General features: G+C 48.2%; 1 protein-coding gene across 1 annotated transcript in view; it reads left to right on the top strand.

The window, feature by feature from the left end:
- Nucleotides 1-3,583: 3,583 nt before the first annotated feature.
- Nucleotides 3,584-13,678, top strand: part of Plb1 (phospholipase B1) — a 93,566-nt gene continuing 83,471 nt past the window's right edge. The window contains exons 1-8 of the mRNA XM_040271525.2: nt 3,584-3,618; nt 4,268-4,311; nt 5,923-6,013; nt 6,342-6,393; nt 7,989-8,075; nt 10,860-10,922; nt 11,584-11,663; nt 12,610-12,688. Coding sequence (XP_040127459.2) covers nt 3,593-3,618; nt 4,268-4,311; nt 5,923-6,013; nt 6,342-6,393; nt 7,989-8,075; nt 10,860-10,922; nt 11,584-11,663; nt 12,610-12,688 — 522 coding nt within the window. The 5' untranslated portion in view covers nt 3,584-3,592. The remainder of the gene's footprint in view (nt 3,619-4,267; nt 4,312-5,922; nt 6,014-6,341; nt 6,394-7,988; nt 8,076-10,859; nt 10,923-11,583; nt 11,664-12,609; nt 12,689-13,678) is intronic.

The raw sequence follows: 13,678 nt of genomic DNA, 5'->3' as shown, positions 1-13,678 counted from the left end.
TCATTTGATAATTCTATTTTTAATTTTTTGAGGACCTGCCATGCTGTTGTTCATAGTGGCTGCACCATTTCACATCTCTACCCACAATGCGCAGGCTTCCAACTTCTCCACTTCCTTAACAATGCATTTTGTGTTGGTATCTTTTTTTAATGGTAGCCATCCTAATGGGTATGAGGTAGCACCACATTGTGGTTTTGATTGGCATGTCCCTAACAGTTATTAAGCATCTTTTCATGTGCTTGTTGCCCACAAATTCTAGTGTATTTTATACGGTCAAGTAAAGGAGAAAGAAAGGTATTGTGCAAAGAAAGGTCCATCTGGAGAGAAGAAAGCTAGCGAGCAGAGCACCCCAGTCCCCTTACACACACAGGCACATCAGTTACAGCTTCCTAAATCCCACCTGCACTGGTCTTTGCAGGGCTCAGCAGCTGATCAGACACTTCCTTATCAAGCCTCTGCTCTGTTTCTGGGCCCCTCTTACGTCTCCCCCAAGCCTGAACTAGGACGCTGTCCTCTCTTTTCCAGTTCTTCCTCCCAACTCACCCCCTCAGGTTCTTCTCTGCATCCTTCCCTGTCCCTGTGATACTTTCCTGAACCTCAGCCTCTTCTTCAAGCCTGGCCTCAAGCCACCACTTCCTAGTCAGTGCCAGCAGATCCAGTGCCTCCAGAGATTTTAGCTCTGTCCTCCGACCTCATCTTCTTGAATAATCAACCTCTCTGGGACACTGAGCCATGCTGGGGTTGGCTCCACTTCTTTTTGAAGGCCACCTTTATGTGAGCACTGGGACAGGCTGCCCAGAACCTTCCCTATTCTTTTGGCAACTCCATGGCGTGAACATGGGTGTAGGTATAGCAGGCAGAGGGTGAGGAGGTCCTGGTGTGTGGAGGTGGGGATTAACATCAGGAAATGACGTTAGGCCAGTGGCATCTGGTGGCTGGAGCTTCCCCATTCTTGCTCTATTCTTTCTATAACCATGGGGCCCTGTGTGTGTGGAGGGGGATGAAGAGGGGACTCACATAGGAAAAGGGGTGTGAAAGGGGGGTGGAAACCAGTGAGGAAAGAGGTCTCATGTCTGGACAGCAAGTTGACTTGGCTAAGCCTGTGTCTCCTGCTGATGTTGGCTCTACAGAGCCCAGCAGATGTGACCCACCCACTGGAGGACTCTGGATTCCTCCACCTGGGGCAGAAAATCTCCACCAAGTTAGGTTCCTAAAATTTAACCCCTCAGGAACTTCCATCCTCCCGCCCCATGTCTGAAGGCTCCCCAGTTCATGAGTGATTCAGGCCTGGCTGCTCCTGCTGTCACCCCCTCCCCTCCTCCCTGGGGGGCCACAGCAATGGAAAGAAGCTCTGTCTAGATGTTCTCCAGCCCCGGAATCCTCAGTCCACGGCCAGGCTCCATGGCCAGGCACCTCGGCCTTTAGGATCCAACTTGAAAGTGAGGTCCCCTGTAGGCCTGCTTCTGTCTGCTCCAAGAGAGGTGTGAACCTCGCTGGGTTTGAGTGCTAAACAGGAAGGGAAAACAGTGGAAGACAGTGAACTTAAAAAAAAAAAAAAAAAAAAAAAAAAAAAAAGCATCTGTATGCTGATGCTTTTACTTTCAGTTCCTGGAACTTTTGGTAACCAATGTGCAGCCATTTATTTGGGACTGTAATCAACACTTTCTAAATTGCTATAGACTCCCCCTTTCCCCACAAAACTTTAAAAATCAGATATGCAAACATTCATAAATTTCATTTCCAAATAATACTTGTGTTACATATTGATTATGAGAAATAATAGGACACATTCAATGTGAAAAAATAGAACCCTTCACCTCTTATTCCTCTGCCTCACCTCACACGCTCACTCTCTCACATATAGCAATGCACAGGGACATAGGTGACATATCAAACCTAAATGAGATCATACTGCAATAGCCTGTGATTTTTTTTTTTCTAGTTAAGTGTCATAGACATTTCCTATTTCGGTGCCAGGAAAGGGGGAAGTTATAATCCACTCTATTGAATTCCTTGAGGAGAGAGCCTGAGTCTTGCCTTGCCCTGTGTCCCTGATGTCACAGTGCCTGTCATGAGGCAGATTCCCATAGAATGGGAACGAGAGGAGAAATTGGCTGGCAGTGGAGGAAAGGGAGCAGTGGGAGCTGGAGGGGCTCACTCAGCCCTCCCTGCAGTTACTTCCCACTGAGCTCCCACTCACCTCCTGGCCTTGTCTCTCTGGTTCTCTCACCTTCCTTCTCCTCCTGACCTCTTGCACCGTTGCTGCCCCTCTGAGGACAAGATCTGCTCTCCATCTATTAATTATCCAAAGAAGCAAATTGGGGGTCCCAAGACGTACTGTGCCTTTAACTGGATCAGCTGCCAACTGAAATAAGATGTCAAATAAATGTTTGTGTTTCCAGCTTCTCTTGAAAAATAAGAGCTGGCAGCCGCGGGTCCACATTCCCTCCAGCAACCATCCGCCCAAGCTGGTGGACAGCGTCCCCTCTGGTCAAGCATCCGGTGTCCAAATTGCTCCAGCCCAGGAGGCCTATTCCCTCACTGTCTAACCTGCCATGCTCTTTGTGTACCACCCCTGACTTGCATCTTAGGGTGACTTTTGTTGACCTTGTCACCACTCCCAGAAGACTGACCTTCCCAAGTCCTCTTATTGACAAACAAAGGCCTCTGCCCCCAGTTGTGGTCAGCCTGCCCTCCCTAGAGGGCTCTGGAGATGTGACCCCGTTCTGTGGTCTGGCCATGGACTAAGCCAGTGGTTAGGACAGCTGGTCTCTGCAAAGGGCCACAGCAGACTGGGTGCACACAGTGAGCGTGTCACTGTCTACCTGTCACCACCTCACCTGACGTCTTGTCTTCAAGGAGTTTTGGGAGAGATGAGGTGTGTCAGAAACTGGGAAAATAATACTAATAACAATAACTAATATCTGCTGAGCGCTTTCTGGGTTCTGGGCAGAGTTCCAAACATCCTTTGGAGCATGTAAAGGACATGGCTGCCCTCAGGGGTGGGGATTTGCTATGGATTCACGTACAGCCCTACATTTAGGACTTCTCCAACAGGGAGGGTCCTGTGCTGTCCAGCATTTTACCAAGGGGAAACTCAGAAACTTACTTTGTTCATTTGGAGAATATTTATTTAACAAATATTCGTTGAGTGCTTACCACATACTGAGCACTGTTCTAGGTCTAAGAAATAGAGTCAAGTACATGAAAGTTCCTGATCATGGTGCCTGCATTCTAGTGAGGGAGACAGATGGTAAGCAAAGTAAATTTTAGATTATGGAGGGTCCCCCATAAAACAACCTTTCCATTCCCTATAGAATGTAATTTGACTGTACGATGCGTTTAAATCGAAGCTCTGGGGAAAACATTCACCCTTCTGGGGCTCAGAGGCCTGGCAGGCTTGCTGCTGGGACAGCACCTTTCCCTCCATGCAAAATGAACAGGGGAACTTGGTCCTTCTCTGGATCCGGAGGGTCCCTCTTACTGGCTGGAAGGGTGTTCTGACAGGCAGTGTGGAGTCCTGGGAGAGGCTCTGCCCTCTCCCTTGCTGGTTTGTAACACCAAGTATCTTTTCCAGCTGCCAGACTCCGGGATGGTGGACCTGGAGATCCATGAAAGGTACCTGCCCTGGAGCAGAGTGAGCGGAAAAGCAATCCGAATACACTCTGATCTAATCTTCTTGCTTGATTCAAGGGGGGAAACAAGGCCAGAGAGGTCAGGGACCTTGCTCAAGGCCTCTCGGGGAGCAGGGCACAGACAGGGTCCAGAACCAAGTAGCCCAACGTTCCCAGGGCCTGTGCATCCAGGTAGTTCCTCTGGGTTATCAGGGGGAAGTGGGAAAGGCCAGAATGATGGAATCCCTCTGGGGATGGAACCCAGCGCCTTGTGTATGCTAGGCAGTTGCTCTACCGCTGAGCTCTGTCCCTTGCCTGGAATTCCTGCTTCCTGTCACCAGGGGCTCTCACTCTGCTCTTGGGGAACCATGCAGGAATTAGATCAGGGTCATTTGACACTAGGATCAGCGTCCCCTCCTGGCTTTGAGCCAGATTAGAGAGCTTGGAAGGGGGGTCCAGAGGGAGCTGTTTACCCCATTTTAGCTGCTGTGTCACCTTTGAGGTGTGCCTCTGACTCCAGAAAGGATAATTCCAGAAGCAGAGCAAGGCCAGGCCCAAGCTTGTGATGAAGTAGCCCCCCACAGTGGCCAGAGGAAAGGGCTGCGGGCAGCGACAATGCATTCTGACCCCTGCACACTGGCTTCTGCTTGCAGGACAGAGGAAAGGACAGACAAGACATGCATGCACGTGATGACAGGTGAGTTCTGATCTTCATGGCAAGATTATCCCCGTCCCTCGTGACTCAGAGGCAATTTTGTTAATAAACAGAATGTACTCTGTTGGCCACCTTCTCACCTGAGCTTGGAGAAGAATTCTGAGAGGGCAGGTAAGGGAGCCTGGGTACGGAAAGTGGCACTCCCTGAATGGAGGGGTGAGAAGTGTGTCCAAGGGTCTCTGCTCAGACAGAAGCCAGGAGCCAGTGGTTTAAGATTGAAGGACATGGGAGAGGGGTGACTGGACCAGAGTCCTGAGGTTCCTGCTCCCCTAGGGCTGGCCTCCCAGCACTCATCTAGTCTAGCCATGCCCTTGCCCACATGGCCATTTTGCAGGTGGGAAAACTAGATTTTTAAGTGGGCTTTCCCAAATGAAGTGCTTAGGAAGGGGCAGAGCCCCTGGGAGCCCTGTGGTCCAGTCCCCTAGGTGTGCCCTTTGTTCTGACCCCACTGCCACCAGAAAGCCCTGAGAAAAGCCAGTGAGGACAGACCAGAAACACAACAGAGGAGACAAAACGACTAGAAAATTTATCTGAAAAGTTCTGAGGTTAAATTTGCTCACCAAGAAGAGATATGACACAGATACCTTTAATTTGGGAAGCAGTTCTCTTTCAAAGGCTTCTCAGCACCTACTCATGTTTTGTCATTGATCCTTAGAGACCATCCTTATATAAAGGACAAAGCATTCCCCATACACACCCTCACACGGTCCCTGTTTTCTTAAATTGGGCTCAGAGTTTCTGATTCCCCACCACGTGTGGGCATGGGCGCTTTTTGCAAACTGGCTTGGGTTAAGGAGAGGAAAATGGAATTATATGCGCATTAGGTCTCTGTCCAGGCACAAAGCCAAGTGGCTGGCCTCCTGACTTCAGCCCAGCTCCCTGCTACCTACAGAGTCAGCTTCCCTTACGGAGAGCCTCTTGCATGCTGCCTTCTGTTTCCTGCTCCTATGAAGCCCCGAGGCACTCCTGGATGGGGGCAAAAAGAAAGGGAGACAGGAAAGTGGGTGCAGACAATTCCTCCATGACACCCTTCCCGCTCTGCCCTCTCCTCTCTCGGGAGCAAGACACAACGGCTCCTGACAGCCCTATTTTTAGCAGTCTCCTGGCTGTCAGCTCTGGGATGTGTTTTCTGTGTGTTCCCCAGAGCTTTACCGCCCTGCTGTCACTCAGGAGGAAGGAGGGGGGCTGGCAGACAGCCCAGACAGCTAAAAGCTTTGGCATCCCAGGGCTCCAGTTCAAATCCCGGCAGCCTCCAGTAGCTGGAAGAGCTTGGGTGGCTTGCTTGGTTTCTCTGCCTCAGTTTCCCCCTTGCTAAGTTGGAAATCGTGTTGCCGTGAGTCTGTTCCTGAGGATTGAATGACAGATGCGTGGAAAACACTTAGCACCGGCCTGGCTCGTGCTAGACAGATGTTCATTCCTAGCTCCATTCACCTCCAGGGCCTACTACAGGGGGGCCCCACAGCCCAGGGCTGGCTGTGAAGGCTGTGCCCCGTAATAGGGGCAGTGACTCTGGCACCTCACCCCAGGACTCCATAGTCTTTAGAAGTGGCCTCCAGCTGTCCCAGCCAGGACACAAACCAGCTGTCTCTTTAGTCCTTGCAGACATCTTCCGACATTTCAATCCTTCTGTTGTGACGCCTGTGTGTCCTCCTAGAAAGAGCCTTGTCCCCAACCATGGTGCTGAGTAAGTCCCCTTTCTCTCTCTCCAGGGTTGTGTATTCTGCTGGTCTGGGGTACACAGCTGGTAGAATTTGGGAGACAAGAAAAGTCAAAGAGGCTTAAAAAATAGAGGTCATATTAAGTCTAAGTCAACAGCCTCCCAGTGCTGAGTTCAGTCTGCCAGGTGGGCCTAATTTTAAAAAGCAGGTCAGTGTCTGCTCTTCAGAAGCCAGGGGTCCAGCATGACCTCAGGGCTCAGAGATTGGCTCCTGAGTTGGGGTAAGGACCAGACTTCCAGACCCTCTAAACAATATTTTACTGATTTTTTTTTCTACTTCCCTCCCTCTGCACAGAGACCTGTGGACTCAGGCTCAGGAACTGGTGAGACGGTTGAAAGAGAACCCGGTAAGGTCCAGCTAACTCTGATGTGGTTGAGCCGCCTCTGTCTGCCACAGGCAATGAGAATGATCACAGGAGTGAGGACAGCCCTGGCTCCATCTTGCCATGAGCTCAGCAGCCAGTGTGGCCTGGGCTCTTCGAAGGCACGCTTTCCGCACTGACTCTCTGAAGGTCACTAGAAACAAGGCCACCTCTCGTGTGCAGAGTGGTTTTCTGTGTAGTGCTGCCAAAAGTTGGCAGATGATTTCTCACACAGGGAGGCGGTTGGGTTCCAGAGTGAGCCTGGCTTGAGTTCAGATCCTGAACTTTCCACCTGAAGGTGCTGGGTAGGTAAGGCACTCAAGCCCCCTAAGCCTCAGTTTCCCTGCTTATGAGGAGGAAGTAATAAAAGAGCCTGCTGCATGGGATTTACAGAGGATTAAATAAGGTAGTAGATGTCCCCGGCACTGAGTCAATGCTCAGTAAAAGTTGGTAGCTGTCACTGTCATTACCATTGATTGCTCAAAAACTGGATCTTTTCTTGTGCTGCCTGTATGGAAAAGTATCAAATCAAGGCAAGCCTTGTACCAAGCTGGTTCTAACCAAGCACTGAGCCTGAATTCCTCGGCGCTTTATATATGTTAGAGTTCAGGAATTAAAATGGAGGTCACTCCAAGACACATAGGAACAGCACCCAATGCAGGAGCTATGCCACAAAGAATTCCGCTAATGGTTGAATTCCAGAATTTCAGTAATAATAATCATCTAGAATTTTCTGCAAAATATCTGGGAGGTTCTGAATTCAGCCGTATAATTTCACAGATGAGGAAACTGAACTTTCAAGAAGTCATGTGACCAGTTCAAGTTCACACAGATAGAGCTAAGCTCTAAAGTATATAATTCACAGTCTGATGTTCCTCAACTACACTGTGTTGTCTCTGAAAAAAACAAAAGTTTATTTTTTCTTATACAAGTAACACGTAGTCATTAAAAAAAAATTTTAAAAAATATAAACAAGAAAATTAAAACCATCCTTAAACTTAATACCCAAAGATAATTACTGTTAATAACTTGGTATATATTCTCTTCTACATTTTTTTCTAAAGATATCTGTATATCTTTATATATTTTTAAAACCAGGATATTACTAGATGTAGATTTTTTTAAACCTATGTTTTTCAATATATATTTTCCCATGACAATAATTACATTTTCCTGCATTGTTTTAATTGCTACATCGTGTTTCATTTTATGAGTCCATAATTTACACAGTAATCCCCTGTTTTAGACATTTATTTGCTTCCGGGTTTTCATTCCTATGAACAAGGCATCATTGTAGCTAAATCTTTTTTATGTCCTTGTTTCTTTAAAATACATTATGTGAAATAAAACTATTGGATCAAAAGCCATGCACTTTTTAAAAAAAGTTTTTGATGTTTTGCCAAATTGCCTTCTAGAACAGTTATACCACTTGAGACTCCCACTGTATGTTTCTTTTGACAAAAAAAATCCATAAATATGATTTTAAGGGGGTGGGTGCCTGAAATTGAAAGACATGAAAAGAAATTTCTTTGGGCTTAAGGTCTTACCACTCTCTCTTTTTTTATGCAATTGCTCTTTAGCAACTCGACTTTCAACATGACTGGAAACTCATCAATGTGTTCTTCAGTAATACAAGCCAGTGTTACCTGTGTCCCTTTGCTCAACAGGTAAACGGCAGGCTGGGAGGCTGAGGGATTGCGAGTGCTGGGTGAGAGTGGGGAATCAGACAAACCTGCCTGATTCCTACCTGGAAATAGGGGCTGATGAGGCCACCTATTCAGAATTAGGGCAGGTGGATGGCCGAGAGGCTGAGCAGATGGATAGATGCTTAAGGAAACATGTAGGGACGGGTGTTTTGTGTTTGCGTTTTTATACAATTTTTTTTCTTTTATTTTTGTGGTAACATACAGGTAACTCAAAGTTGACCATCTAACCGTTCTTGGGTGTACAGTTTGGTGGTTGAAATACATTCATAATGTGCATTCCTAATATCACAGGGGATAGGTGTTTTTGACCTACCATCCCTCATATGGGGAAAACGAAATGAAGACATAGATAAGTTGAGTCGACGGTCATTCTACAGCTAAGGAAAATCAACCTCCTGATTGGTTTAAAATCATTTTGCCTTTCTTAATTCTCATTTCGTGTAAGTACTGACTTTAGGAAATGAAGCAGGACAGGGACTCTGTTGTTACCCTTGGCTATGAGCACTGGTGGTGATGGGAGAGCTGCCGCTCACTTAAGGTTGATTGCAGACTGTACCTGTATTCCCACAAGCACATCTCAGGTATGATCTTGCCATCAGTAACTGTCAAAGTGTGTTCTGCAGAGTCCCGTGGGGCCCCTGGAGGTGCCTCTGAAGGCAGATTGACCAGGCAGTTTCCAGATCCCACCTGTTTTCACAGAGTCACTGTGTCTTTACCTGTCTCATGTCAAGCATTTCTTGAAAGTTCCTATGAGAACAAGAGTTTTGCCATTAAGAAGAAATTTTATTTATTTATTTATTTATTTATTTTGGTACTGAATATTGAACCCAGAGTCACTTAACCACTGAGCCACACCCCAGTCCTTTTTTATGTTTTATTTAGAGACAGGGTCTTGCTAAGTTGCTTAGGGCCTCGCCAAGTTGCTGAGGCTGGCTTTGAACTCACAATCCCCCTGTGTCAGCCTCCTGAGCCACTGGGATTATAGATATGTACCACTGCGCTGGGCTGAAAAGAAATGTTAAAGTTCTGTCCGGCCTTAGGACCCAGATTTCTCTTCCCCTAAGAATTTTGGGCCACTTCAGTGAGGATCAGATAAGGCATTGTGCCCCCACTTTTTCTTTAGGGGCCTCTTAAGACCAAAGCCCTAAGACAGTGCCATCGGGGACCATCCACTAGGCGTTGCGATGTCTTGTCTTCAGAGGGAGCTAGTAGTCTGGCTCACAGCAGTGCACAGGATGCTTTCAGGGTTTTGATGCTTGATGCTGCTCCCTAGTTCAAGTCTAGTTTTATTAATGAGTAAGATAAAAAATCATAAGAGAAAAAAATCCTATGACATGGTGAGAAAACACACACACATATTCATTGCAAATGCCATTAGGAACAGGTGGCAGCGTCTTGGAGGATACACTGGCAGTGTGATTCAAGAGACCTAAAACATTCTTATCTTTGGCTCAATAATCATCTTCTTTGGAAAAAATCCCAAGGAAACAATTTATTAGAAAATGTTAAGTCTGGTCTCTGATTATAGGCGATCTTCTGAATCTGGAGAGAAAAGATACCTTGGGAGAAATAACAATTTACAAACTTGGAGCTCAAGGAGTTTATATGCTATGTGACCTTAGAGAAGAGGGACATTTTATAAGAACATAAATGTCTTCCACTAAGAAACAGGGACAGTTGTTAGCCCAAGTAGGAATCATTCGGAGCCAGGAATGACTGGGTGAGCCTGGGTCCCGTCTATAGCTGTGAACTAGCACCTTGATTTCAGAAGCTACTAAGGCAGGGTTCTCATTTGTGGGACAGCCAAGCAGGGCTTCCCCAGCCCCCTAAGGAAGGTGAATGTCCTGAATGTGGTACAGATGGGCAGCAAGGACACTTTTAGGCTGAGTTCCCAGGGCTCCTCAGGAGGGAAAGTGTGATGCCTAATGCCATGCTCAGGAAGAAACTCAGAAGAAGACTAAGAAGATTGAAGGCTTTGTCACTGGCCATTGGACAGACCAAGCTGACCTAGCTGCCCAGGGACAGCCTTGCACCAAAGCACAGAAACAGATGGGAGAGACAGGAACTTTGCACTACCTAGCATGCCGCAGGCAGTGGGCCGCCCTCCCCACAACCCTGCCTAGTGATTGGCAGCTGTCTCTTGCCTGAGTCCCCCAGGAAACAGAACTGCTCTCAGCCTTCCTTATCTTTCTGTCTAAGTCGCCTCAGGGGACAGACAGGTGTGCTGGTAGCTAAAGAGTTGGCCTTCTTGTAAATTTTATTTATATATTTTTCAGATTGGACAGGTAATCCAGGGTTGGTTTTTGAGGTGATTTCATTTGTTTATGTTCATTACCTACAAGGAAGGAGCGGGGTGTGTGTTGGGGAGGTAGCAGATGTATTTAGACTCAGGTGATGGAGCCCTCCATCAGCCCCTGGGAGGGTCTCCCACCGGACTCCCACCCCTCAATGTGAACATCAAAATTGCAACAAGGGGTTTCTGACCTTGGTCTAACCTTGGGTTTGCCCTTTCCTGGCATGGCACTTCTCACCTGGGGGAGTTTGTTTTTGTCCCTGGTGAATGATGGTTTGGGGAAAGCCAAAGAATGGACCAAACCAAAAAGCAAAACAAAGAAGTCCAGAAACTCTAACTGGTGGGGAGCCAGGGCCTCTAATGGCCTCTCCTGATGGGCTGGCCTGAGACCTGTCATGCTCAGCCTCGTCCCTGCTGCTGCCTCCCTTGCTCAGTCCAGTCTCCTCCCGTAGGAAAGGCCGCTGACAAGCAGCATGGATAAGCTGGCTGGGGTGTTGGACTACCTGCACCAGGAGGTGAGGCTGCGGCTCCCCAGCCCCGTGGGACCTTGGGCAAGCTTCCTCCAGGCACCTCCTGCAATGCTTCTGAGGGCTGGTGGGCAGCGTGTGCTTTACTCTCAAATGGCCTCTTCCAGGTTAGGAAGATGGGCCCCTGTGAAGGACAGCAAGACCCTCAGGAAAAGCAGATCTCCAGAGGACTCTGTCCAGTCATCCTCTAACATGACAAGTGCTCAGGAAATAGTATTTTGCTCTTGAAAAAAGGTGTTTCTGAGGGAGGCTTGGTTCCTCCCAGGGACCCAGTGGCCCTGCTCTTTTCTAAGGCTGCTCTCTGGCCTGGTCTGGGGCAGTGACCACCAGGGTCTTGAAGAATTGCAGGGCTTCTCTGCCTAGAGCCACCAGGCAAAGCTGCAGGTTCTAAGGGGCCAGCACAGTACTGTGACTCTGGCCTGCCCGTGTGCTCCCTGGGCGTCTGTGACCCCACTGACACCATGCTGGGAGGTTCCCTGCCCACTAGCTGCAGGGGCCACAGCTTAGGATCAACCCCAATCAAACATCTGCCAAAGGGCTAGTCTGTTTAACCATTAGGTGGCCACCCAAACCAGGAGTTCCAAAGAGCCCCTGGGTAGCCATGGTGACTTGGTAAATGCTCACCTTCCTATCCCTCATGTCCTCCTAGGTCCCCAAAGCATTTGTGAACCTGGTGGATGTCTCTGAGATTGCAGTCACATCACGGGGGCTTCAGGGGACTCATCTCAGGTAAAAGGGATAGCAGACTGGGACGGACATCTGCGGTGTGGTGCCACATACTGGGCACTGCGGGAACCCTCCATTTAATTGATCCTACGAGCAGACCCAGAGCACGGAGACCGGGAGGGGATCTGCAGCATGTGTGAGCTCACACGCTAGCGAGTGGCAGAGCCGGAGTGGGGTGGGCCTGCTGCCAAGGAATGCTTTGGGGACTGAGTTAAATTTGGTCTGGTTGATGTCGTGCCAGACCCCCTCCCCGCCCCCCCCCCCACCTCCTGCAACCACCGGAATGATTTGAGAGTTTAAAAAGCGGGTTTAGCAAAACATCTCTAAACCAAGAGGTGTTACTTCTAGAAATTGGATAGAAAATAAATGTAGCCTGAGTGTATTTTAACTTCTCAGAACTTGATTCCTATGTATTTCAAAAACTTTTATAGAATTTAAACTTCTTGGACCCACATCCTAAAATCCTGGCTTTGAACCTAGAAAAGAAGTTCATGTGGAAGAAGTCAGGGAAGAACAGCTGGAGAGAGGAGAGAGAGCCAGGACTGAGGGAAAGGGGTTCGGAAGGGGAAGAAGGAGAGTGAAGTAGATGAGGAAGGGCAGGTTGTGGATTTCTGGGATGAAGAGCAAAGGAGAGGAAGAGGAAGCCCAGAAGATGGAGGAACTGGAGAATACCTCTGCAGCCCATGCCCACCTCCTGGAGACAAGCGCTCCAGTGCCTCCCCACGTGCCTTTCTCCTCCCTAGTATTTGCCTCCTCCCTTCTGCAACCTTTAGACTCCAGCTTGCTCCCTAAGCAACTGTGGGAGGCAGCCCAGCACCTCCTGACTCCTGTCCCTGCGTGTATGTATGTGTGCAAACACACACACACACACACACACACACACACACACACACACACACACACACATACACATTCAGTTCTCTCATTTCTGACTCCTTCTGACCTGCAGCAGACCTGGACCAGAGCCCTGCAATTGCTCAGGGGACACTTCAAAGCTGGCCAAGGTTATAATGCAGTGGTCCTATCAGGTGAGCCCAGGGGGAGCCTGAGCTGCTGGCTCACAGGTTGGGGTGGTCATGAGGGGAATAGGGATGCTGAGAGCAAGGGGTTACTTTTGCTCCAGTGGAACTTCTTCAGCCAAATTCAGGACCAACAATCAGGAACTAAAGAGACAGTAGCTTTGGTTCACTGTGATAAGTCCATCTTCCTGTATGTAACTCAGGGGCACTGCAATACAGGGGGATTGGGAGTAGGGGACCATGACCTCTCTGTGCCTTGGCTCTGCATCTAGACAAGAGAGTGAATAACTTTGCAAATTCACTCTGAAAGGCTTTTTGCCATCATTTCCACTTTTACCATCACATCTGTGGTTGGTGATCTGGTTTTTCCCAGGTGGTACTTATACTCCAGATCACAGCTCAAAGACAACCCAGGGTTTCCAGAGATGTGCATGCCAGTTGACAGAGAGGCCCCAACAGAGTCTAGAGGGCTCAATGAAAGTCATCGTCCTCAAAGTATGACTCTACTCACATGTTGATGTGAGGATTTGTGTTTAAGAGAAAAGTTGTAAATGAAGTTGTGTGACACTTCTGACACTCTGGAAATGACAGCATTTTGCAGTGGCTCATGGCTCATACCTCTGCAGAGCTCAGACCTTGAAGAGAGTCTGGAACCCCGTGGCATGCTGGGCCACCTTATATTCTTTATTTTATCTATCTATCTATCTATCTATCTATCTATTTATTTATTTGGTACGGGGGATTGAACTCAGGGGCACTCAACCACTGAGCCACATCCCCAGTCCTATTTTGTATTTTATTTAGAGACAGGGTCTCACTGAATTGCTTATTAGAGCCTCACTTTTGTTGAGGCTGGCTTTGAACTCATGATCCTCCTGCCTCAGCCTCCCCCGTGGCTGGGATTACAGGTGTGTACCACAGCGCCCGGCCCTTATATTCTTGAGCTTCCAGAGACTAATCTTCAGTACCTCTCTGGTCTTACCTGATGCTGGAGTTTCA

The sequence above is a fragment of the Ictidomys tridecemlineatus genome, chromosome 12 (assembly GCF_052094955.1).
Source record: "Ictidomys tridecemlineatus isolate mIctTri1 chromosome 12, mIctTri1.hap1, whole genome shotgun sequence".
NCBI classification, from domain to species: domain Eukaryota; kingdom Metazoa; phylum Chordata; class Mammalia; order Rodentia; family Sciuridae; genus Ictidomys; species Ictidomys tridecemlineatus.
The sequence above is the reverse complement of the archived record's forward strand: the minus strand, read 5'-3'. Positions and strand labels throughout refer to the sequence as shown.